Source organism: Pan paniscus, chromosome 6 (genome assembly GCF_029289425.2).
Source record: "Pan paniscus chromosome 6, NHGRI_mPanPan1-v2.0_pri, whole genome shotgun sequence".
NCBI lineage: Eukaryota > Metazoa > Chordata > Mammalia > Primates > Hominidae > Pan > Pan paniscus.
The window spans coordinates 175,772,723-175,799,143 of NC_073255.2; the positions used below are offsets into that span (position 1 = coordinate 175,772,723).

General features: G+C 47.5%; 1 protein-coding gene across 8 annotated transcripts in view; it reads right to left on the minus strand.

Moving 5' to 3' along the window:
- Nucleotides 1–22,513, minus strand: part of KIAA1549 (KIAA1549 ortholog) — a 150,464-nt gene extending 127,951 nt beyond the window's left edge. For 6 of the 8 annotated variants that reach the window (XR_008626066.2, XR_010112656.1, XR_010112655.1 and 3 more), the window contains exon 1: nucleotides 22,154–22,376. Coding sequence is in view for 5 of the 8 variants with exons in the window: in XM_063606115.1 (XP_063462185.1) it covers nucleotides 22,154–22,340 (187 nt within the window). In the remaining 3 variants the exon portion in view is untranslated. Of the gene's footprint in view, nucleotides 1–22,153 lie in introns of all 8 variants that reach the window. The other 2 variants (XM_024929527.5, XM_024929528.5) reach the window with 2 other exon arrangements.
- Between the last annotated feature and the right edge of the window lie 3,908 nt (nucleotides 22,514–26,421).

Consider the following 26,421-nt stretch of genomic DNA (forward strand, 5'->3'; position numbering starts at 1 on the left):
GTATAGCCAAAAGGTTTTTTTTTGTTTTGTTTTGTTTGTTTCGTTTTTGAGGTAGAGTGTTGCTCTGTCACCCAGGCTGGAGTGCAGTGGCACAATCTCGGCTCACTGCAACATCCGCCTCCCAGATTCAAGTGATTCTCCTGCCTCAGCCCCCCGAGTAGCTGGGATTGCAGGCGCCCACCACCACACCTGGTTGATTTTTATATTTTTAATAGAGACGGGGTTTCACCATGTTGGCCAAGCTGGTCTCCAACTCCTGACTTCAAGTAATCCACCTGCCTTGGCCTCCCAAAGTGCTGAGACAAAAGTTCTCATACATCCTTTTTTAAACAAATGACCTTAATATAATTCCAAAAATCTGCTGTACATTAATTCATTCCCTCTTGGCAATCAACTAAACATCAAGACTTAAATAGCACCACAAATCACGACCACAAACAACTAGGGAAAGTCCCATTTATCTACATATTCATGCATCCATCTCTCACGCAGTACATTGTGCTGGACATTGTGGAATAAAAAGATGACGCTAACGGGGCTCCCACCATTAGAAAAAGGGAGTGGGGGTTTATGGCAGAGAGGCCCAACCTGCATAGGACAAAGGGTCTTTATGTTTATTTCCCATAAAAAGCCTGCAATTAACCTAACGCGCATTTTACGAATGGAGAAAAATGTCATCTTTGTTATGATCATTTTTAACCCTGACTGTTGGTTATCAATTATTTCAGCATGAAATATGTCAGCTGAAATATGGTCATAATTAAAATTTATTTAAATTTACATTAAGTTAGAAGCATTACTTTTTCTGGATTAGAAGATCCATTCACAAATCCCTTTATAAATTTATGTAGATTTAACTGTCAAAGAGGTGTAACTTGATACATTCCTAAGAGCTGAACTACTGGGCCAAAAGGTGTAAACCTAACTTCATTTGTGAGGATCAGAGAGCAACTGTGCCTCTTAATCAGACCCGACCCCTCTTTAAACAGTGCTCTCAAGGACTAACAATTTTCAATTCCAAATGTCACACCCATGTGGGATCAGGTCAGTTCCCAGGACTGGAGAGCAAAAGAAAGACTACTGGTCCCTTAACACAAACAAGCTCTGAAATGTGTCGAAAAATTACTCCAAGATAGGGTGAATCAAACAGCAATTAGAGTGACAGCCCAACTCCAATTGGTCAAAGGCTGACCGGGCCACTGAGGTCCAGAAGAAACAGAATTTGTGCCCTGGAGCTCTGTGGCAGAGGAGATAGTGTAAATACTGTGTCAAAAAATATACACGAGGCTGGGCATGGTGGCTTACACCTGTCATCCCAGCACTTTGGGAGGCTGAGGCAGGAGGATCACTTGAGGCCAGGAGTTCGAGACCAGCCTGGGCAACATAGTGAGACCTCATCTCTACAAAAATAAATTTTATTGTATTTATTTATGTATTTATTTATTTTGAGATGGTGTCTCACTCTATCATCCTGGCTGGAGTGCAGTGGCACTATCTCGGCTCACTGCAACCTCTGCCCCCCTGGTTCAAGCAATTCTCCTGCCTCAGCCTCCCAAGTAGCTGGGATTACAGGCACCCGCCACTATGCCTGGCTAATTTTTTGTACTTTTAGTAGAGACAGGGTTTCACCATGTTGGCCAGGCTGGTCTCGAACTCCTAACCTCAGGTGATCCACCTGCCACGGCCTCCAAAAGTGCTGGGATTACAGGCATGAGCCACTGTGCCCAGCCACAAAAATAAAAAAATTTTAAATACATGCTAAAGTGTTTCCAACACCAGCAAAGGGCTGAACCTCCCAGACACCCCAGGCTGGAGCCCAGGCTGCCACGGCAGGCACCTCACAGAAGTGTATCTGCAGCCACTGGGAGTAAAACTGCTCTCTCCATATTGCACGTGCTTTTCTCAAGAAACGCTTTCTAACGCCCTGTAGGACTAGAAACACAAGCAATGGTGTCTTCCGGATTTTCCAAAGAGATCAAACTATTATGAAGCAAAGTCTCCAGGAACATAAATGATAAGAATGCTGGGAAATTCTAAAAGCACTGCAAACTCCACACAATAAGGGACATGAAAAGAGATGAATGGGACACTAAATGTGTCTTTCCCCCATGCCCTCATAACTTCTCCCTGTGCAGTTCTGACAGAAGGGCCCCTTGCAGGCCATCGGACAGCACAGCCAAGAAGCAGGAGCCATCTGTCCTGCACTTGGATCCGGGTGACGGTCAATGCCCACAACCTCTTGCCCACCAAAGAGTGGGGTCTCCTCTAGGCACACACTGGGAGGTTAAAACCCCATTCTAAGTTGCTCCTGTTGTCCTCGGAGCAGTCTCAAGACTTGAAGTTTGGCACTTGGAAGGCACCCAATTAAAGGTCAAAGTACATAGGAGGGCTCCATGCCAGGAGATCTTGGCGTTCTTCTTTTGAAGTCTATGACGGAAATGCTGCATTTTGAAAGCTACTGGGGGAAGCGTTGTGAGACTGAGGCAAACACAGCAGCTGGGCAGAAAATAGATCTATTAGGCTCCTACCATGGGCTGAGAGAGCTGCTTTGGGATCGGCCCCATAATGCGCTTTCCCTACCCTGCCACGAGGCTATCACCCCCCACAGGAACCACGGGAGGCTGCTGCTGTACACAAAAGGTCCTCACCTCCCCCAGGCCTGGCACACTCAACAATCCTTTCACAGCCTCCTGCTCTATTCCTTCTTCTGTGATCCACAGATACTATAATTATAAACTACTTTTTTCATGGAACCTGACCTGCTCCTGCCCCATCTCACTTAAGTGATGATGATGCCACTATCAAAAAGAAAAATGTGGCCAGGCACAGTGGCTCATGCCTGTAGTCCCAGCACTTTGGGAGGCTGAGGCAGGAGAACTGCTTGATCTCAGGGGTTCAAGGCTGCTGTGAGAGATGATCATGCCATTGCACTCCAGCCTAGATGACAGATAGAGGCTCCGTCTCTTAAGAAAAAAAAAAAAAAAGAAAGGAAAGGAAAAAGAAAAGAAAGGAAGAAATAAAGAAAGAAAAAAAGCTATCAGACATCAACTTCCTCAATAGCATCAACCTCCCCCCCCTTTACCTGCATGCACCTAAACCTGTAGCCATCACTCCCCCTTCCCACCTGTCTCAGTGGAAGAGGCGCCATTCTCCCTGTGCAAGGATGCACTGGAGTGTGAATCTCTCCTCTCTCAGTTATCAGTTATGTGACCTGAGGTGAGTTACTTCATCTCCTTATAATTGTACTGGATAGGGTTATCAGGATTACATGGCTTAATACAATTAATACACATCAACTTCCTAGAAGAATGCCTGACATAAGTACACATTCGATTTTAGTTACCTATTATTATGTCTATTATCATCATCATTTATCCTAGTCTTCTCTGAGAGCTTTCTCAAGTAATTGTGTCTTTTCTCTCCATTACCTTCAACCATTTTGTGCTTATGGTAGCTGCTAATCTCCAAAGACGACCACCATCAATGTCAATGTCTAGGCTATTTCACCACCCATCAGTGGGTAGCCCTATTTCCTCCTGCCCCTTGTGGACTAGTCTTGTGATTTTCTCTGACCAGCAGAATGCATCAGAGACAACTTTTGAGTGCCGGATCTTAAGAGGGCCGCTAGCTCCTGCTTCATTCCCCTTAGAAGCCAGCGGCCCCATATGAAGTCCTACTATAAGGAAGTCCAAGCTGGTCACCTGGGAAGAGAGAGGGAGGGCATGTGGTGGACCACGAAGGTAGGAGGGGGTGAAACAGCCTTAGCCTTCCAGCCCAGCCCTGGAGCCAACCGAACACAGCCAAGTGAGTGACCCCAGCTGAGTTTCATGGAGCAGAATTATCCATCCGAGACCTGTCCGAATTCCTGACCCGCAGAATCATGAGAAATAATAAACCATTACTGTTTTCAACCATTCTGTTTCAGGGTGATTTGTTATGCAGCAATAGATAACCAAAATGAGGCTCCCCTTTAGCTTTAAAAGAATGTTCCATCTCATATCCATCTTCAAACATCCCCCACAGTTCTGCGGTCCTACATCCACCAACAGTTACTGCCCTCTTTGTATCACCACCGCAGTCCTCTACAATAGCACTTCACATGCCACTGGATAGTCACTTACGTACAGAACAACTTCCCCTTGTAGACGGAGTTGCTAGAGGGCTGTGACTGACTGCCGTATTTCTCTTAGTATCCCAACATCCAGCACAGTGCTCAGCACATGGCAGTGAGTGCTCCATCAATGTTGGCTGAGTCATGCAGACATGTGGGCATGGAACTACCACACAACTGGCCTGCCTGCAGGCATGCCTTCTGGCACTGGCAAACCCAAAACAAAGATGGAAGAATGAAAAACAGGACCCAGGCAAGCACACTTCCCAGAACCAGACAAGATGCAAAAGGTGCAGGAGAGAGACGAAGGGCAAGATCTGCTGGTGGGAGTCAGAAGTCACATGCAGAAAGCCATTGAGATTTGGAAACTTTCCACAGCACTGCTGGTTTACCCAGCCTGATAGGGTACACATTCTACAGGTATATCTTGTTTTCTTCTCAGGGGAACTGAACACAATTGGAAGAGGGAGTAGAGGAACCTGAAGGCTGTCAATGAGTAAAGTCAATATAAACTACAACGAACAAAATAGAACAGTTGCAGGTTCAGGATTTCTGGGAAGTATTCAGAAGGTTAAACTTTATACCAGATCTAGGCAAGAACTCAAGGCGTTAATACACTGTGTTTTATGAAGAACCAAAAAGGCTCAAGGGGCATATAAAACAAACGAAGTAGGACAGCCGGCTGTACCGGTTAGTTTTTGAACAAAGTACTCATTTTAAGGCATCGACTTCCTCCTACCAAAATTCCAAAGTAAATAAGAAATTGATTTTAAACCAGTGGTATACACTAACTTAATTAACGGAGAAGATGTATGACAACCACACACTTGGCTGTCAGAAACAAACAACAGAAAAACAGCATAGTCAACACAAAGCAAAAATGGTATCAAAACCACAAGGAAATGATCCAGGACGTGATAAAAGAGGAAATGCGGCAAGAAAATGTCACTCAGTATTAAGAAAAATATTATCCTCACTGGTGGAGAAAATGGAATATGGCTCATCATGGAATTTTAACTTTTTGAGTTTTTTTATTGTTAAAATGTTTAATTTGCCAAAATAAAGTAAAATGCACCACCACACAACACTGTAGGTTTTGAAAGCCTGCTTCATTCATTTCTCTTAACCTACGTTTGGTGAGCATCTTCTATGGGCTAGGCCAGGGTGTGACTTCACAGTCAGGGCTTCTAACAGGGACAGGGAGCTGGCCAGGGGCCACAGGTGGTTCTGACTGGGGCTCTGTCCACAGAGCTCACTCTGCCCTGCAAGCAAAGCCTGTGAGTGGGCACTTCAGTGGGAGAGACCACAGAGTCATTCTCTAACCCAGACCCAGAACAGAGGAGACCGTGGCTGGGGGTGCACATGCCCACCCCCAGGGTGGGAAAAACTCTTGCTAGCTGTGTGAGCAAGTCAATGAACTTCTCTAAGCTTTATTTTCCTCATCCGTAAAATGGGGATCCTTACAGTACCTACCTCATGCAATTGTTGCATGGATTAAACAAGAGACACTGTGTCGTCTCCTCACACAATGTTTGGCACACAGCATGCACTCTATAATTGTTGGGTATTATTATTATTCCCAGCTCAGCCCCTGAGACTGCTGCAGGAGAGGACCAGAGAAAGAAGTGCAAAGAGAACCTTATTCAAAGGCCCAAATGCCAATGAACAATCAGAGAAATGTACCTTTAATGGAGATATTTTTTACCTACGAGTTGGGCAAAGACAATAAAGACTGGTCACAGCCTGTATTATGGAGGAGAGAAGCAAGCTGGCACTCTGGTGCATTGCTAGAGAGAATGTGGATTGCTTCAGCCTTTCTAGAAAGCGATTTGGCAATATGCATCAAAATTTAATATGTGCATACTGCCTAGTCCAGCAAGTCTATTTCTGAGAATTTATCTTAAGAAAGTAATTGGAAAAGTGTGTAAAGATGTATACACAACGATGCTCATAGCAGTGTTTTTTTTTGTTTTTTTTTTCTTTTTTTTTTTTTTGAGACAGGGTCTTGCTCTGTTGCCCAGGCTGAAGTGCAGTGGTGCAATCTCGGCTCACTGCAGCCTTAACCTCCTCTGCTCAAGCAATCCTCTCTCTTCAGCCTCCTTCAGCAGGCAGGAGCAGAGGAATTACGGAGGCGGTTGCTAATTTTTTACATCGGGGTTAGGGAAGGCCTCCCTGATAACAGGAGATTTGAGCAGAGACCTGAAGGAAGGGGAGTCAACTGTGTCGATCATATCTGAGATGAGAAAGTTCTAGGCAGAGGGAACAGCAAGTACAAATGATTGCAATGAATGTATATCATTTTTATAATCAGGAAGAAGCCAATAAAGATACTGTACTCTCAAACTACCAGTGCGTGCCACGATGCCTGACTAATTTTTGTATTTTTTGTAGAGATGGGGTTTTGCCATGTTGCCCAGGCTGGTCTTGAACTCCTGGGCTCAAGCAATCCGTCCACCTCAGCCTCCCACAGCACTGAGATTACAGGCGTGAGCCACCATGCCCGGCAACGTTTTCTTATAACATTGAAAGCTGAAGACAATACAATTACCCATCAACAGAGAACCAGATAAATGAAGTGTGGAACATCCACAGCGTCGAATAAAATCATGGTGTGGATCTGTATTTCCTGACAACTAAAGATTCCGTGATAAAGTGTGAAGCGAAAAAAAGCAAGCTGCCAAACAACATGTAGAATATGATACCATTGCTTTCTGTGTATGCGCCTGTACATGTGAAAACAGTCTGAAAGGAGAGATACTAAAATGTCATAGCAGTTGTCTGACAGGTAGGATTTGGGGTGATTTTTGCTTTCTAATTTACACCTTCTTTGTACCACCTGACTTTATTCAATGTGCAAGAAATTTGACATCATCCTCTGATCAAAACCCTCTATGATCCTCCACCCCTAGCACCCACTTCCCTCCACACCTGAGTGCCTGCTGCCTCCGGCCTCCACCCTCTGCTTTAGGCGCACAGGCCTCCTGTGCCTCCCCCAACACCAGGCACACTCCTGCCTCAAGGCCTCTGCACTGGCCACATCATTTGCTGGGAACACTGTTCCCCCCAATACCTGCTTGTCTTGCCCCCTTGCCTCTTTCAAATGTTAGTTTATCACTGTTACGGGTTGAACTGTGTGCCCCCAAAATTCACATGTTGAAGTCCTAACCCTAGAACCTCAGGATGTGACCTTACGTGGAAACAGGGTCATCAAAGATGTAGTTAAAATAAGGTCATACCAAAGTAGGGTGGACCCCTATCCAATACCACGGTCCTTATGAAAAGAGGAAATTTGCACGCACACACACACACAGAGGGAACGCCATGTAAAGACTGGAGTCACACTGCCATGAGCCAGGAACCACCTGTATTAGTCAGGGTTCTCTAGAGGGACAGAACTAATAGGATAGCTATATATATACACACACAGAGGAGTTTATTAAGGAGTATTAAACTCACACGATCCCAAGGTTCCACAACAAGCCAACTACAAGCTGAGGAGTAAGGAAGCCAGTCCGAGTCCCAAATCTGAAGAACCTGAAGTTCGATGTTCAAGGGCAGGAAGCATCCAGCATGGGAGAAACAGGTAGGCTGGGAGGCTAAGCCAGTCTAGTATTTTCATGTTCTTCTGCTTGCTTTTATCCTAGCCATGCTGGCAGCTGATTAGATTGTGCTCACCCAGATTAAGGGTGGGTCTGCTTTTCCCAGCCCACTGACTCAAATGTTAATCACCTTTGGCAACACCCTTACAGGCACACCCAGGATCAATACTTTGCATCCTTCAATCCAATCGAGTTGACAGTCAATATTAACCTTGCACCACCAGAAGCTGGGAGATAGGCCTGGAATCGATCCTTCTCTAGCACCTTTGGAGGAAGCACAGTGCTGCTGACACCTTGATCTTGGACTCCAGAACTATGAGACAATAACCTTCTGTTGTGTAAGCCACTCAGTGTGTGGTACGTTATTACGGCAGCCTGAGCAAATGAATCCAGCCCCATTTTCAACGAGGCTCCCTAAACACCCAGATCAAAACTGCAACTCATCAGTCCAAGCTGTTTGTTTATCTGCTGCATTTACACATGACACCTACCGCGGAGTAACACATGATATCATTAACTTTGTCCACTGATGTATCCCAAGGGCCCAGCACAGTGCCTGCACAGAGCAGGCACTCAAAGATCTGTGGAATACATGGACAAACGACACTGAACTACACAAAGTCAGCCCTGGTGGGGACTACAGTCCAGTGGAGGAAGGCAGAATGCACAGACAAATATGTAGAAGACAATTATTAGTGTCATGGAGAAAAAAAGCAAGCAGGAGCAGAGGAATTACGGAGGCGGTTGCTAATTTTTCACATCGGGGTTAGGGAAGGCCTCCCTGATAACAGGAGATTTGAGCAGAGACCTGAAGGAAGGGGAGTCAACTGTGTCGATCATATCTGAGATGAGAAAGTTCTAGGCAGAGGGAACAGCAAGTACAAATGATTGCAATGAATGCATTTTGTTTTTATAATCGGAAAAAGCCAATAAAGATATTGTACTCTCAAAAGGCATTAAGATATTTAAAAGCCCAATTCTAGGGGCTAGGAAAACCATCTAATTTTTCAAATTCCTAAGACTCTCTTCAGGCCCAGGCTGAAAACTCCAACCCATTCCTGGAGCTGCCTTCCCCAGCCCAGTCTCCCAGCCCATCCTCCATTAAACAGCTGTCCAGGAGAAAAAAAAACACTCAATAGTGCAAGGATGCTGAGGTGAGGTAAGGTGAAGCAGCCCCAAGGTGGAGAGGCCCCAAGATCTTTGCTGGTGCTACAAAGCCAAGGGCAACAATCCTGACCACTATCCTAGCCACCAGTGGCTGACTTGTCCCCCAATCCCCATCCAGATCTGGCCTGTGCTGGCCTGCACAGATGCCCCTCCATCCCAGCCTGTCATCTGCCTCCACTGCCAGTTCCCAAAGCGAGCACCTGTCACGTGCTCCTGCTCTGCACCAAGACCACTGAGGCTCCCAGCTCTGAGCAATGTCCACTCCTGCTTCCCTACCAGCTAGTTCCCACTCCACTGGGCATGGATGAAGCTGGAAGCCATTATCCTCAGCAAACTAATCCAAGAACAGAAAACCAAACACCGCATGTTCTCACTTATAAGTGGGAGCTAAACAATGAGATCACATGGACACAGGGAAGGGAACAACACACACCAGGCCCTCTCGGTAGGTGGGGTAGGAGGAGGGAGATTATTAGGAAAAAGAGCTAATGTATGCTGGGCTTAATACCCAGATGATGGGTTGACAGGTGTAGCAAACCACCATGGCACACATCTACCTATGTAACAAACCTGCACGTCCTGCACATGTATTCCAGAACTAAAAATAAAAATTAAAAAAATAACTGTGGTTAAAAACATAACATAAAATTTACCATCTTGTATTAATGTTAAACAGAAATTTTTATTTAAAGGCAATTCATTGCAGCAGCGATATATATTTTTAAACGGAAACAAACTAGAGGTCAGATAGTCAACAGAGCTTTATTTTTCAATCCATCTAGTACAGCCAAAGTATAAAAAGCTAAAAACCTTGTGCTCCAAGGCCGGGCGTGGTGGCTCACGCCTGTAATCCCAGCACTTTGGGAGGCCGAGGCGGGCAGATCATGAGGTCAGGAGATCGAGACCATCCTGGCTAACACGGTGAAACCCCGTCTCTACTAAAAATACAAAATAATAATAATAATAATTAGCCAGGCGTGGTGGCGGGCGCCTGTAATCCCAGCTACTGGGGAGGCTGAGGCAGGAGAATGGCGTGAACCTGGGAGGCAGAGCTTGCAGTGAGCTGAGATCGCGCCACTGCACTCCAGCTTGGGCCACAGAGCCAGACTCCGTCTCAAAAAAAAAAAAAAAAACAACCTTGTGCTCCAATAATATTTTCTTATTATTATTTTCTTTAGCATCCTTTTTTTAACTTTATTTTAGGTTTGGGGTATAAGTGCAGGTTTGTTACACAGGTAAACAGGTGTCACAGGAGTCTGTTGTACATATTATTTCATCACCCAGGTATTAAGCCCAGTACCCAATAGTTATCTTTTCTGCTCCTCTCCTTCCTCCCACCATCCAACTCAAGGAGGCTCCAGTGTCTGTTGACTCTTTCTGTGTTCATAAGTTACGATTTAGCTCCCCCAAATTGACCATCTCAACCATTTCTAAGTGTACAGTTCCACAGTGTTGAGTATATTCACATTGTCGTGCAACTGATAGTCTGAACTCCTTCATCTTGCAAAGCTGAAACTCCGTCCCCATTAAACAAAAACTTTCCATTCCCCCCTCCTCCCAGGCCTTTGCCATCCTTCTACTTCCTGTCTCCACGGCTTTGACTACTCTAGGGACCTCATGTAAGTGGAATCCTACAGTATTTGTCCTTTCATGACTGGCTCATCTCACTTGGCATAAAGTCTTTGAGGTTCATCCATGTTGTAGCATGTGTCAGAATTTCCTTCCTTTTTAAAGCTGAATAATATTCCACTGAATGGCTAGACCACATTTGTAAAAATTTGTTTATTTTCAATTTTGTGCGTACATAGTTGGTACATATATTTATGGGTTATATGAGTTTTGTTTTTTGTTTGTTTGTTTGTTTTTGAGATGGAGTCTTGCTCTGTCTCCCAGTCTGGAGTGCAGTGATGCGATCTCAGCTTACTGCAACCTCTGCTTTCTGGGATCAAGCAATTCTCCTGCCTCAGCCTCCCGAGTAGCTGGGATTACAGGCCTGCACCACCATGCCTGACTAATTTTTGTATTTTTAATAGAGACGGGGTTTCACTGTGTTGGCCAGACTTGTCTGGAACTCCTGACCTCAGGTGATCTGACCCCCTCAGCCTCCCAAAGGGCCGGCCACTGTGCCCAGCCCATGAGATGCTTTGATACAGGTATGTAATGCATAATAATCACATCAAAGTAAATGGTGTGTCCATCCCCTCAAGCATTTATCCTTTGTGTTACAAACAATCCAATTATACTAGCTGTTTTTAAATGTGCAACTAAATTATTTTTGACTATAGTCACCCTGTTGTGCTAGCAAATACTAGGTCTTACTCATTCTTAACTCTTTTCCTTTTTTAAAAATTTTCCTTTCCTATATAAAAGCAACTTATTCGTTCTATTTTTTTGTACCTATTAGCCATCCCCACTTCCTCCCAGACCACAGTTTGTTTATTCATTCATCTGTCCACAGACATGTGGGTTGCTTCTGCCTCCGTCTCAGCTTCGACACCCTTTTGCTTCAACTATCTCCAAGTGCTTTTGTAATTCCTGGTAGTCAACCACCCTAACACCTGCTGACACCAGCTCAGGGAACTCAGGACTGGACTAAAGGCTTGTGACCGTGCTCAGGGCAGGGGCAGTTCTCTGAGCAGCACAGCCAGCTAGGCACCAGCTCAGCTCCGAACCCGCTACTGCTCCTACCCTCAGTTTTGCCCGATGGCTTGAGATCTGGGCTGCATTTTTATGCGCTATGGACTCTGCACTAATTAGATAACCAACAATCTTTGAAGTACACCCAACTTCAATGAGAAACTGCACAGTTCTGAGCCTCTCAAGCTTTGGTATGCATACAAGTCACCTGGAGGTGCTTTCAAAAAGTCGATGCAGTAGGTCCGGGGTGGGGTCCGACATTCTGCATTGCTGACAAAAGCTCCCAGGCGATGCTGATGCTGCTGATCCGGGGACCACACTTGGAGCAGCAAGGACCTGGCAGCCTCCCACCTGCTCAGACCTGTCTCCTGGGCTTTGCCCAAGTTCCCCTGGAAGCTGGCTCCATAAGATCATCTGTTTTGTATGTTTGAGGCTTCCCCCTTTGAAAGCTCCCCAACAGTATTTACCCAGTGTTTCAAAGCAGCTCTTCAGACTGTCCGGCTCCACAATTAATCCTAGCACCCAACACAGTAAGTGATGAAGGGTTCCTTCCTCAGGCCCAAACAAGAGAACAAAGAAGAAAGAAGTGACAAGGAGAGTTTCCAAGTGACTCCAAAGGACTGGGAACCACCAGGAAACCACTAGGAGTGAGGAGCCCTTCCAGCTGCCCTGCCCTCGACACAACACCCCAGGACCGCTGTGGCCTATCTTCCGCCAAGGTTCTGGGCCACCCAGGCTGCTGGAGGGACAAGCAGAGTGTCTGCCTGGACTGCGACCAAGACTGGCCTTCGAACTTCAACTGGGCCCTTGCCACTGCCTGGCAATTCTTTCACTCATCCCTTCTCACTCTCCTCTGGAAGCCAGTTGTGTTTGCTCGAGCTCCTGATCCCCCCACGCTGCTGTCCTCTCTCCAGATCTGCTCGCCTCCCACCCTCCACGAATAGACCCATACTCCCCCATACATCTCTGTCCCCAGACAAGCCACCTGTTTCTCCTTCTGTTTTCCTCCTCTCTCAAATGAACCCCTCCACTCTTGCCCTAGATCCCATCCCTTCCAAGCCCCCAGGAGCCTTCACTCCTGCCCTCTCTGCCTCCCTTTCCAACCCCACCCCAGACTGGCTTCTTCCTAGCCCTCACCTGCACAGATGGCCTCCACCTTACCACTCCCTCTTCCTACGTTATTTCACTCCTTGCACACACACAGCACCCTTCATGCCGCAGAAGCTGGCCCTCTGAGGGGCTGGGTCCTACCCAGTCAGCGGCTGTCACAACAAAACCCACCCCCTAGGGTTGAGAAACTGTCTTACAGCTGGACCTCAACCTCGAGAGGGCAAAACTCAGCCTCCAAATCACATTACTTCCCTTCTCTTGCTGGAAAGATCTTCTTGGTCCCTTTCAGTACCAATATGTGGAATATTCTGCACCTTCCGTGCCCATTTTCCCACATCCTAGACACCCAACTCCTGCCCTGTACACCTGCTATCTGAGCACACAGGCTTTGACTCAGACGTGGAGCGTAATGAAAACCATGGGGGCCACTGCAGACAGTCAAGCAAGGAGGAAGGGACATGACCTGTTCCTAGCAGGCCCTTCCCGCTGAAGGTGGAGGATGAACTGGAGGAAGTGAGAGTAGAAGTGGAGGTCGTGACAGTCACCTGGAGAAAAGAGGATGGGAGCTTGAATGAGGGCAATGGTGGCAGCGATGGTACAGCAGAAACATTCAAGAGGGACTTCCTCCCCTCCCATCCACAGTCCTCTGGGAACTTTCTTTCACTCACTGAGGGGCTGGTGCCTGGCTCACAGTCCTTTCTTCCTCTCTCCAGGCAAGTTCAACATCCACAGAAGTTATTCACCCCAAAGCCTTCCTCCATGTCCCACTTCGACAACTCATTCCCACCACTACACCCTACCCTGTTCATTACCCAAGACCAAAACTAGAGATGACCCACTTCTGAAACTCGGCACAATGACACCCCAGTCCCTCCCACCCTCCCCCACCTCTCTCTCAACACCTGCCCTGGGATCTCAGCTGCACCCCCTCCTCCCAGTCCCTTTCCCACTGCTCCAGCCACGGTTCACCTCCTACCTCATCCAGACCACCTCTTGCCAGCTCCTTCAATCCCCTTTGGCTCTTCACACCTGCCCTGTGATTCCCCATCCGTGACTCGGGCCAATGGCTCACCTTTCCCAGACACACTGGAACATCAAGTGCTAGAGGACAAAAATCACACGGCGGGTTCCCTAACATCACCACAGATACCCCCATTACCTTGGACTTCACTCCCAAGCTTCCACCAGTCCCTCCGATTTCTTCTCCCAACATTACTTCTTCCTAACTCTTCTTAGGGTGGTCCTGCCTGCCCAGGTGAACTTCCTCACTTTTGGTAAATTAGCCATCAGGTCCTTCCTTCTACTTCCTTAAATTGTCAACCACTGTTTTTGTTTTGTTTTGTTTTGTTTTTGAGATAGAGTGTCGCTCTGTCACCCAGGCTGGAGTAAAGTGGCACAATCTCAGCTCACTGTAACATCCGCCTCCCAGATTCAAGTGATTCTCCTGCCTCAGCCCCCCGAATAGCTGGGATTGCAGGCACCCGCCACCACACCTGGCTAATTTTAGTATTTTTAGTAATGGCGGGGTTTCACCATGTTGGCCAGGCTGGTCTCAAACTCCTAACCTCAAGTGAGCTGCCTGCCTGGGCCTCCCAAAGTGCTGGGATTACAGGCATGAGCCACCGCGCCCGGCCCAGTCACTATATTTTTACTGACTCTTGAAGCCTACAAACACAGTCAAGTCTAAAACATGTTTTTAAAACTTCCACCAACCCTCCTGCCACCATTAAGTTATAGGGAGTAACTCAAACCTCACCAGGCCTAAGAATAACATAAAGAGCTTGTGGAACATTTCAAAAATACAAATCCTCAGGCATCACCTGTTTCAGTAGAGCTGGCTTGACCATGAGTTGGGTTTTTAACAGGTGATTCTGATCAGTTGGCCCTCATCCCATCCTTCAAGAAACAGTTTGGCACAGTAGCATTTGACATGATGGATCACTCACCTAGAGGAAAACTCTCTCCTCCTCTCCTGGCTCTCACACCACTATTTTGTCATGATGGTCAGTTCCTCTGTATGCTCCTCTTTGTCCTCCTCTCCTTCATGCTAGTTTCAGGGTTTCTGTCCTCAGCTGCCTTGTCTACTAACTCTCCATGCTCCCCGCTCACTAGTGTCTTCCATATCTATGACTTCAACTACCATCAAGTACAACATTTAACAAGCTTTTTTTTTGTTTTAAGTTCTTGCTCTATCACCCAGGCTGGAGTGCAGTGGCACAATCCCAGCCCACTGCAGCCTCAACCTGCTGGGCTCAAGCAATCCTCCTGCCTCAGCCTCCCGAGTAGCTGAGACTACAGGTGCGTGCCACCATGCCCAACTAATTTTTGTACTTTTGTAGAAACAAGGTCTCACTATGTTACCCAGGCTGGTCTTAAACTCCTGAGCTCAAGCAATTCTCCCGCCTTGGGCTTCCAAAGTGCTAGGAATACAGGCGTGAGCCACCGCACCCAGCCTAACTTTTTTTCTAAGTACTGGATCTGGGATAGATTAAAAATCAATGAATGAATGTACAGGTGATAGTCAACACAGTTAACAGCAGTGGAGCACGAGCACTGACAGTCGGAAAGGGAGCTATTCTAATTTTACAGGTAAAGGATCTGAACAGACATTTCTCAAAAGAGACACACAAATGGTCAACAGGTAAAGAAAAATTGCTCAGCATCCCTAATCATTAGGGAAATGCAAATTAAAACCACAATGAGATAGCACCTCACACCTGCCAGAATGGTCTTCAGCCAAAAAACTAAAGCAGAGTCCTTGAGGCGCCTGCTGTGCTGAGCATTAACCCTTCGGTCACTGGATCTCGGTGAGGTGGAGGGTGGCGGTGGTCCTTGGGAGAAGAGTCCTGAAAGAGGGCAGGGAGGCTCAGGGTACTTGGGGGTGGGGAGCAAGGAATATTCAGTACAGCAGCTATTTACCAACTGCTATGGTAGTATCTCAGTGGTTTTGTTTTGTTTTTTGAGACAGAGTCTCATTTTGTTGCCCAGACTGCAGCGGCGCGATCTCAGCTCACTGCAACCTTTGCCTCCCGGGTTCAAGCCTCAGCCTCCTGAGTAGCTGGGATTACAGGTACCCACTACCATGCCCGGCTATTTTTTTGTGTTTTTAGTAGAGACGAGGTTTCACTATGTTGGCCAGGCTGGTCTCGAACTCCTGGCCTCAAGTGACCCGCCTGCCTCAGCCTCCCAAAGTGCTGGGATTATAAGCGTGAGCCACCACATCCAGACTGTATCTCAGTGTTTTTACAACCAGTCAAATGCTCGCAATGAATGAAAACAGCAGGTCTAGGGGACAATTCTAACCTAGTTGCCTGGTCAAATAAAATATGCTCTTGCACACTATTTACACAGACTCAGTCCCAAAAGCAGGTGTCTCTCAAGGTCTCTGGAGATTTAGATAGCTCCAGAGTTAGTCCAGGCTGACCTAGCCTTCAATGTTCCAACAATACCTATTCCCAGAAGGCTAGAACAGGAGGCACTTTACCTCTTAGCCCAGTGCTTCCCAAACCTCAATTGTGCATGCAAAATCACCAGGGGGATCTTGTTAAATGCAGATTCTGATTCAGAAGGTCGGGGGTGGGCCCTGAGATTCTGCATTTTCTAACAAGCTACGAGGCAGTGATGATGCTCAGAGTGTGGGGACCACAAGATTAGAATTTCACTAATGAGAAGTAATTGCCTGAAGCTAACAAAGGAGATGGAAAAGAGACAAAGAGAAAGAACAAGAGAAAGCAAAGTATGGGTCTTGAGTGTGTGGATGCAAGAGGGAAGAATAAAGGGAGTTTTTAAAAAGAAGAGCCATCCGCAATGGTGAGAGTGAGCTGCCTTCAGCAGGTCATGGGCCTAGAACATCTACCAGGCAAGGAGAAATGACAAAACAACCTAACAGAAAAAGGACAGATGCTGCTTATAAGTGCATTCCAAGACATCCAAGATGTTGACTTGATATGTAGGAGCTACAGGGAGAAATGAGCTACAAGGAGCTAGAGGGTTAATGAGATTAGCGCTAATCTCATTAACCCTTTCTTACACCGAGGAGGAAACCCAGGACAAGGTAACTTGTCCATAGTCACAAAGTTACAGGCAGATTTGCATTTGCACACACCCAGGTTTTTTAACTCACCTTTTAACAAGTCCTGCTGCCTAACAACAAGAAAAAGAAATCACATCATTGTGAGCTCCAGATGAAAGGTGGGTGGTCACAACTTGAAAACAAATTAGATCAGTTAGAACAGTGTCTTCCTATCTGGGAAAATCAACCTAGTGTAATTATAATGACGGTAATTAGCTGCCTCTATCATTCAGGGCACTGATAGAAAACCTGTGGCTCCCACGTCCCTAGTGACTTGTAACAACTCCCTGGCTGGGTTCTGTTTTCAGAATTAAGTGAGGCACTTCCTGACAAGCACTGCAGCAGCTGTTCTCAAACGGGCAGGAGTGAGCATTGAAAATGCAGTCCTCTGCACCCTTTCACTCCCAACCCAAACAAAACCAAGCAAAAACATGTAACAAAAAATGCTTATTTTATTTTACCTTATCTTATTTTATCTTATTTGATTTTGAGATGGAGTCTTGCTCTGTCACCCAGGCTGGAGTGCAGTGGCGCAATCTCAGCTCATTGCAACCTCTGCCTCCCCGGTTCAAGCAATTCTCCTGCCTCACCCTCCCAAGTAGCTGGGATTACAGGCACCTGCCACCACACCCGGCTAATTTCTGTATTTTTAGCAGAGACGGGGTTTCACCATGTTGGCCAGGCTGGTCTCCAACTCCTGACCTCAGGTGATCCCAAAGTGTTGGGATTACAGGCGTGAGTCACCGCGCCCGGCCTCAACATAACGATTTTAAATTAGCTGTTCTAACAGTGAAAAGACAATTGCAAGATACTAAATGGTATACAGTAGTCCCCCTCCTCCAAGGTTTCGGATACCGGAGGACAACTGCAGTTTGAAGATATTTTGAGATATTCTGAGGTATTTTGAGATACAGCATATTCACGTTTTATTACAGTAGGCTGTTAGAACTGTTCTGTTTTGTTATTATTGTTAATCTCTTACTGTGCCTCATTTTTTAATTAAACTTTATTGCAGGTATGTACATATAGGAAAAAACCATGGTATATACAGAGTTCAGTACTACCCAAAGTTTCAGGCATCCACTGGGGGTCTTGGACCACATCCCTTGCAGATAAGGAGGGACTACTATATCTTCACAATACTGTTAATTTTCAGTTACTGGGTTTACCATATCTGGATCAGTGGTTCCAATGCTCAGCGGCTAAAACGGAGCTGTGAACTTGTTAAAACGAACATTCCCAGGCACTGCCACCAAAGAGTCTAATTTAGAGGCTAAGGGTGAGTCGTAGACATCTAAATTTTTAACAAGCACCCCCACATCCCCAAATGATGTTGATGCAGGAAGCCTAGGGGCCACACTTTTGAAACATTTAAGTATTTGTTTATAATATCCTAAACGACTCACAAAGCATAAATATTCACCTAGAAATGGCCAATAATAAAACAGCACATTAAGAAAAAAATTTCACACACCGTAAGCATAAATGCAATAAAAAAATTATTAAAAGAACAAATGGCAGATCTTGCTAATCAAAACAACCAAAAACTTCTACATTTCAAAATTATGTAAAATTTAAAAGAAATTCCTTTGGAAGGGGAAAACGCAACATATAGAAGGAAAAATGGTTGCTATCCTTCTAATACATAAAGATTTAAATACATATCTATGCCACAACAGGTAAATAAATAAAAATACAGAGAAAATTCACAGAATACAAATACAAAATAAAAAATACTCAATTCTAAAGCAATAAAACCGTGCAGGTTAAAACAATGTATTACAAATTTATTTAACAAGGGCTTTTAAAGTAACATTCAATGCCAGTGATGAAGTGAATACTCAATGCAAGTGATAATGGAAGGCCCCTGCGTAAGCTTCGAGGGCTTATGTCAGCATTATAACTTTCAAAAATTGCTTCATTCAAAAATCACATACTGAGTACCTACTAGGGGCCCAGCATTTTGAACAAAAGATGCAGAAATCCAGCCTGGTGGGCCTTACATTTTAATCACACTCTAATACCCCTTCCACAAATGTATACTCAAGAAAACACACACACACACACACACACACACGGAAAGAGACATGCACAAAGCCTTTTTTTTTTTTTTTTTTTTTTTGAGACGGAGTCTTGCTCTGTCGTCCAGGCTGGAGTACAATGGCGCCATCTCGGCTCACTGCAACCTCTGCCTCCCTGGTTCAAGCAATTCTCCTGCCTCAGCCTCCCAAGTAGCTGGGATTACAGGCACATGCCACCACACCCGGCTAATTTCTGTATTTTTAGTAGAGACGGGGTTTCACCATGTCGGCCAGGATGGTCTCAAACTCCTGACCTCAGGTGATCCGCCCACCTCAGCTTCCCAAAGTGCTGGGATTATAGGCGTGAGCCAGCGCGCATGGCCAGCGGAGCCTTCTCTATGTAGCTATTCATCAGCATTACTTACAGCAACCCAAAAAATGGAAATAAAAGAATAAATCATTAGGATAGAAAATTGTTTCCAAATAAGACTCAATGAATGGAAAAATGCTTAAGTTAAATGTAGAGTGGAAACGGTAGTAAATACAATTGTGCATATAATTCTTTTTTTAACGTTAACAACAAAAAAACGACAAAATTACTTAGTGTTACCTACAGGCTGTGAGATTATGGGTGACTGGTTTCTGTACCTTTCAGTAATTTCCAAATTCCCTACAAAGCAATCTATTTCATAATAACTATTACTTTTTAAAAACTTATCTCTGAATAAGGTGAAGAAACAGGGCATGAGTCTTTGTTTTTATACTGTGGATGGCTAATCACTTAAGAGCAATGCATTCAAAAGTAAGTCCAAAGCATTACAAGTTGTTTCCACAACAGTCAACGGTTAAGACCAAACTTGTAAATTTTTTTTTTAAAAAACACATTCAAAATGCTGAATGAAATACAAATAGACAAGAAATCGATTTAACATAGAGATTTAACCAAAGACTGTAATAAGGGGACCACCTGGAAGGTGGACTCTATTGAACAAAAGTTAACAAGAGAAGCCAGCTGAAGGAGGAGATAGCTTTCAGATAGCCACGGAAGGGAATGCTGCCTCACACAGCAAGTCCAAAACAGGTCTAAGCCATGCCATTTTCTGACTACCACTGCTTACTCCTTAGAAAGAGAACCAACCACCATGGCAGTGTTCAGCAAAGCTCTCCTACATTCCAAATCTCCTGGTGAAAATACCATACTCAGGACTGGGAGGGCAGCCCAAGCAACTGCAACGCACCCTCTTCCCAGGATCAACAGCACCGCCCAGGCACCCTACACACACCCTAGCTACATCAGGAAGCCACCCTCCACCAAGATCGTTCCTCACAGTCTTCAAGTAGATGGGGTCACCTCCAGCAGGTCATCCATAAGGAATCCTGCCTTTCCTGTCCGGGAATGGTCTGTGCAAGGGTTTGTACTTCCTTCACTGCTCTGTGTTTCCAGCTGGATCCTGGAGCTCAGGGGATGTGCCTTCCACTTCTTAGTTCCTAGTCTATGAGCCTGGCAGCGGCTGAAGCCAATATACAAACCAGTGAAAGGATGAAGTCTCTTTCCATGATGTCAGGTCTAGAATGGAAATATTATTACTTTCATGTCTCCAGGTTGAATATTTGTATTGGGGGTAGAGGGGAAGCAGGAAAGGACTTCCAAAGAAGAGAAGGTTAGGGATGGGCAGTGCAAACAGCTTCACTATTTATTTTAAAGTTACCAGAAGCACTTATATTCTCCACAACCTCTGCAGTACACCCAGATGGCCACATTCATATGGGGAAGCCATCAGGCACAGAAAGGAAGCATGTCATAGAGTCTGAAGCCAAACCAACCTAAACTCAAAGCCTTAGTTTCCTCATCTGTAAAATGGGGATAACTATGCCTAACTCAAGACATGATGGGATCGTGTATATAAAATTCAACACCTGGAATTTATCTGCTGTGTCTTATGACAGATGAATCCACGAGTATCAGATGGGCTCTCTTTGTTGACTAAAGCCAAGAGACCCTTGACAATGATCTCTTCTCCTCTGGACACACAGGGCTGGAACTCGCAGGAGCAGGACTGAGACGGGAGGTCCTAGGTTAGAGTAAGGTGTTTGCACTAGCTGTATACTGCCTAAAAGAGACTCATTCTGTCACCCCAACCCTGGTTCCACCCAGCTATGGGAAATCTCTGCAGAGGCTTCAGGTGTGGATATGTCTATGGGCCAAGAGCGGGGGTGGGAGGCAGGGAAAGTGATGACTGTGACCTTGAGCAAGGCACTTCTCTGCCTTAGTTTCCTCTTTGGTAAGCCGAGTGGACCTGTTCCATGATCCCTGAAGTCCTCCCTGTGCTTCTATTGTACCATCCCCTCTAGGGCACTGGTTATAATTCTCACAGGTCCAAGGGACACCTTCAAATGTGTTCCAATTCCTCCCAGCCACTGAGTAGCCCTTTGGCCCTGCTCCCACGAGAAAGGAGGATTCGGAGCAGCGTTCACGGCTTTCTGGTTTTTGTTCTGTGTGCAGCAGCTCTCCACCCCTAGCTGCTCCTTCCACCTTTCCTTTTCCGCCTCAAAGTGGTCAAGTGCCTGTGCAGGGGCAATCGCTGGCCTGCAGTGTCAGCTCAGAGACGGTTTCCAGACCATCCTGTGTACAGGCTCAGGGTGGACAAATAAACATTTTGGAGAAGCAATAGGAATTAAATCATTTCTTCCACAACAAAACCCTCATGCTTCTTCATAAATCATGCCTCTTCATTCCATACTGATGAACAGTCACTAAATTGCATCTGTTATAAAAACAGCCCTTACTCCTTTCATGCCCAGACACTTAAGAATCAAAATATTTTCACACTCCATTGTACTAATAATGCCTTGCAGAAGTAATACCAATAGCTATTTCCCTGGAAAGATCCGTGGCCAGGGCGCTTTCCGAGAGGTTTTCTTTGAATGTTCTTTGTGTCCTGCTGCACGGGGGGACACGGCCGGCCTGCCCGCATCTGGGGGACGCTGGGCTTGTCCCGGTAATGCAATACTCTTTTAAAGCACACCCCGAATGCACCCCTTCGCCCCGACAATAAAGTATCTCAAAACATTCGATATGCCACATCATACAGCCTTGACAAAAAAGCACTCCGGTGCCTGCATTCTGCAGGAAAAACCAGGCACATTCTGAGATGAAGCCACCAGACCCGCTTCGGGTTCCATGGACAAGAGAACAGCTTTGCAGACCCCTTAGCAAGACCGGCCAGAAGCCGCTCGCTTGTTCGTTTTAATTATTTATTTCCCCCGTGCCTTTATTTGTTGGGCCCCAGAAGAATGGCAAAGCATCTTCCAGAAAGGACGGCGAGGGAGCTGGAGAATAAAAGAGGATGGGCGGGGAAAGCCGGGGTTTTGAAAACAGCAGCGATAAAGGCAGGCGGGGTCGCGGCCGCGTCCCGAGGGTCTCGGCGGAGCTTACCTGGGGCGCACGAGGCCGGCCGGGCCAGCAGCAGCAGCCAGAGGCCGGGAAGCAGCAGCCCCGGGCGGCGGCGGCGGGCGCAGCGGGCGGAAGGCCGTCGGCCGCTCGGCCCCGGGGCCAGCGCGACCCCGGCGCGGGGCTTCCCCTCCATGGCCGCGCCTCGGCGTCGGCGCCGCGCCCCCGGCATTCCCGGCCGGCGCCCCGGCCCGGCCTCGCGGCTCAGCGGCTCTCGGGTCCGGGAGGGGCGGCCGCTGCGGCTGCGGCTGGGACGGGGCGCCGCGCACCGGCGCGGAGGGAGGCCGGAGAGGCGGGGGCGGGCCGGGCCGGAACCGCGGACAGGGGCGCCAGCCGCACGCCCGCCTTGCCGCTCCGCCCCCTTCGGAGCCTCGGAGCCGCTGCCCGGCAACGCGCGGGCCCGGGCGCGGGGCGGCGAGCACCCCCTCCCGGCCGGCCGGGCGCCTGCCTGCCTGCCTGCCTGCGGGGCGGCCGGGGCAGCGTGCGCGGGGCTCGGCGCGGCAGAGGCGGCGAGGGCGGCGAGGCGGCGCGGCCCAGCCCTCCCCCAGGACCCGCCTCCCGGAGGGAGCGCGAGGGGCTCGGGGGGCCTGGGCCGGGCGGTGCCGCCCCGACCCGCACCCAACCCCGGGTCCCGCCGCGCGTTCCCCGGGGCGCCCGGATCAGGGTAGGCCGGCAAGCCGGGGGAGGGGGCCTCTCGCCGCCCTCGCTCCTCCTCTCCCGCCGACTCCTTGCGGGCAGCAGGTGTGTGGGGCGCCGCGCTCTCAGGACAGCCTCGGGGCCGCGGAGGGGACAAAGCCAGACAAAGTCGGGCTCCTGCGCTAGAGCTCAGCGTGCAAGGCAGGGGCGAGCAGAGCGCACGCAGCTCTCCCCCGCCTTCCTGCCTTAAGAAGGTGCGGCTACCTCTGCGGGTCTTCGGGAAGCGACCCTGCGCTCAGGGCCTGGGAGGCCCGCGGGACCCTGCACTTAGCAGGCCTTGAGCAGGCGGCTGCTGAAGCGAATGGGCGTGGAGCTGGGGAGACCCGCATAGCCAGGCCGTTTTAGGGAAAGTGGCGCTCCTGAGACGTGGAGAGAATGCCCAGAGAGCGTTTGAGGGTTGGAGTCCGCGGGGGGGAATGAGGAACGGGAAGAAGGGAGTTGACATCTGTCAAGTACCTACTGTGTGCCAGGCACGTCGCTCTGAAGACGCCCCGTGGCTTCAGGGTCTAGGGAGGAGGAATTGGAAGTTTTGAATCATTGCATCCCACTGGCATTGTTGCATCAAGCAGATATTAACGGTGTGTGGGGGGGACACTATCTCATTGTGCAAAAAAACTATGGCAGACAGCGGAAAATGTGAATCATTACACTGGCAGAGGGATCCTCGTGGCTATTCAGTCGGGTTCCCCTGCCAGGCCCAACCCTTGAAGGGGCTGCCCAGCCTTGCAGCTCCAACTCTTCTGGACTCCTTGCCCTTGGCGAATAGTTCTTCCTAAGAATAGGACAGGGGCACTCTTCTGGAGGTACACACCTGGTCCTTGCAGGTGGGTACTTGAAACCTGGTAGTTTCAAGGAAAATGAGAATAAAGGTTAAAAAAAGCTTCTGTTGATGTTCCTGGTATTTTTACACGTTATTGTAACCCCCCATCATACAGCCCCTATGTTTATTACAGTAACTGCTCCTGTCTCCCAAAGAGGGTTCTGCGTGCACACCCAGGTAAGTACCTAAGAGAAACTGCCCAGATATGTCTGGTCCCAGGACACCATGGCCATAGATCTGGGACCTCTTATTCACACACTTATCTTTATTCTCTGAACTCTGTATAACAGCACATTTGACCACAAACCACTGCCTTCGTGCAACTCTTGAATGGTCTTGTCCTGTTGTGTTGTTTTATCTTTTATGAATTTATGCTTTGCACACACAGCCCCCACCCCACCTCCAATAAATTAATATGAAATTCGAATATGGTGCTATCCTGCTTAGGATTTCTCATAGCCCCAGTAAGCCCTCAGTAGACAATCGTTGGTTTGAGCCAGAGCATGCATTCCGCCAGTGAAGAGGTTCCATCTTCAGATTTGGCCTCAGCCTCCTGCAAGCTGCCATCTACACTAGACCCGTTGGTGTCAGAGAAAAAAGCCTCCCTCGGCCATGCGCGGTGGCTCACGCCTGTAATTCCAGCACTTTGGGAGGCCAAGGCAGGCAGATCACCTGAGGTCAGGAGTTCAAGACCAGCCTGGCCAACATGGCAAACCCCGTCTCTAATAAAAACACAGAAAAATTTACCCAGGCATGGTGGCACGTGCTTGTAATCCCAGCTACTCAGGAGGCTGAGGCAGGAGGATCACTTGAACCCAGGAGGCGGAGGTTACAGTAAACCAAGATCACGCCACTGCACTCCAGCCTGGGTACCACAGCAAGACTCCATCTCAAAAAAAAAAAAAAAAGGAAAAGAAAAAAGAAAGGAGTCTCCTCCATTCTCTGCAAACTCAAAGACAATAAAGTGTTTGCCCTGCCATTAAGAGATTGATCAGTTGGAAGTAAAAATAAAAATTGGAACCCTGAGATACTAGAAATGACTCATGGACACCAAAGTGTCCATGGAAAGTGAGGTCCCTAGGGTCCCTTAGTCTCCCAGCTCTGAAGGCATAAAACAAAATCTTACCTCTGTTAGGATTTAAGGCATTCTGCCTCCATGTCTGGGAAAATGTCTACCAGGCTCTGACTGTCCAGCTGGTAGGTGGTGTTACTCTGCAGACTCAGAGGGGATGAGTGGTCCTTGGAGGTAGGGGAGTGTGTGCAAATGTGTGTGTGTGTGTAAGATTTTAAAGTCGATTTTAGAGATCATCTCATCCAATTCTCATAGATAAAGAAACAAGCCAGAGAGGTTAGTTTATTTCCATAAGGCTCAACTCCAACTGGAATTGTCGTCTCCAGTTAAACCACACACCCTCCAGGGGAGGGGGAAAATTAACCTGGGTCCTCAATAGGCTTACAGTCTGGTTTGGAGACAGGGAGAGGTAGGCTCAGTACTATCCTTAGACCTAGACGAAGCGGGCCCCACTCTGGCCTTCTCAAACTGCACCTCTCTCCTCAGGACAGAGTCTGTGAAGCCCAGGAAGCACCCTCACCAGCAGCCCATCTTCCCATGCTCAGGTGCCCAGGACCCCAGAATCCTGCCCATTTCACCCCAGGCTCATCTTCAGGCCTATGTGGCCTCTTCCTCAAGTCCATTCTCCCAAGGCTGCACCAAGGGTGTGTCTGGTCCCAAGGGGTAGTTGTTTGCTAGGGAGTGGCAAAACTTACACAGGAGGCATCTCTAAAGATGCGCACATGAAGCCTATAGGAATGAAGCAGAGGACCAGGGGTGGGAAGAGAAGATCGGGCACGCCCCATATTCACATGGCAACCTGGCTGCGATGTTCTGCTCACAACTGCAGGAAGTCTGCGAATCCTGCCTGTGAACCAGCCTAACCATTCTGAAGACATACATTTGTTAAGGTAGAACAGACACATTTAATAGTTTGCTTGCTTGGCATGTAACTTGCTGATGAAAATCTGGTCATCGATGTGAAATGGCCAAAATGGCCAAATGTGAAATGGGCTGCGTGAGCCCCTATTTGCACTCTTGACCTGGGCCCCTCAATTCTTAGGGTCTGGATAAGGATGGGACAGAGGGACTGAAGTTAGACGATGGCTGGAAGTCGGTAGAAGGTAGTGTGAGAGTCCTAGAATAGGAATCAGGACAGCTGAGTTCTGCGTTCTGCTCTGTCACAGAAAAGTTTATGAACTTGAACAAAATGCTTCACCCTACTCTCAAACCTCAAATGTTCTTATCTGATGATGGGCTTCACATGCCTACCTTGCTTAGCTGTGGGTTCTTAAGAGAATTATACAAAATAAGATGAATGTTCACAAAGGTCATTCATTAAATTCAATGAATATTTTTTGAGCATGTACCATATGCCAGGCAGTGCAGTGGGCACTGGAGGTATAATGGTGAACAAAACAAAGGCCCTTCCTCGTGGAACTTATGTTCTAGTGAGAGGAGACAGGCAATCAGTAAGTGAGCCTTCGGCTGATGACAGCAATTTGCAGAACAACAAAGAGGGAAAAGGAGTGAGGGAAGGGTCAGTGTTACCGTGTTAAATAGAATAGTCAGGGATGATCACTCTACTAAGGTGACATTGGGCCATGGGGATAGCTGGGGAAGAGGGTGTCAGGCAGAGGGAACAACTGTGCAAAGTGGAGAAGTAGCCAGAATAAACATTCAAAA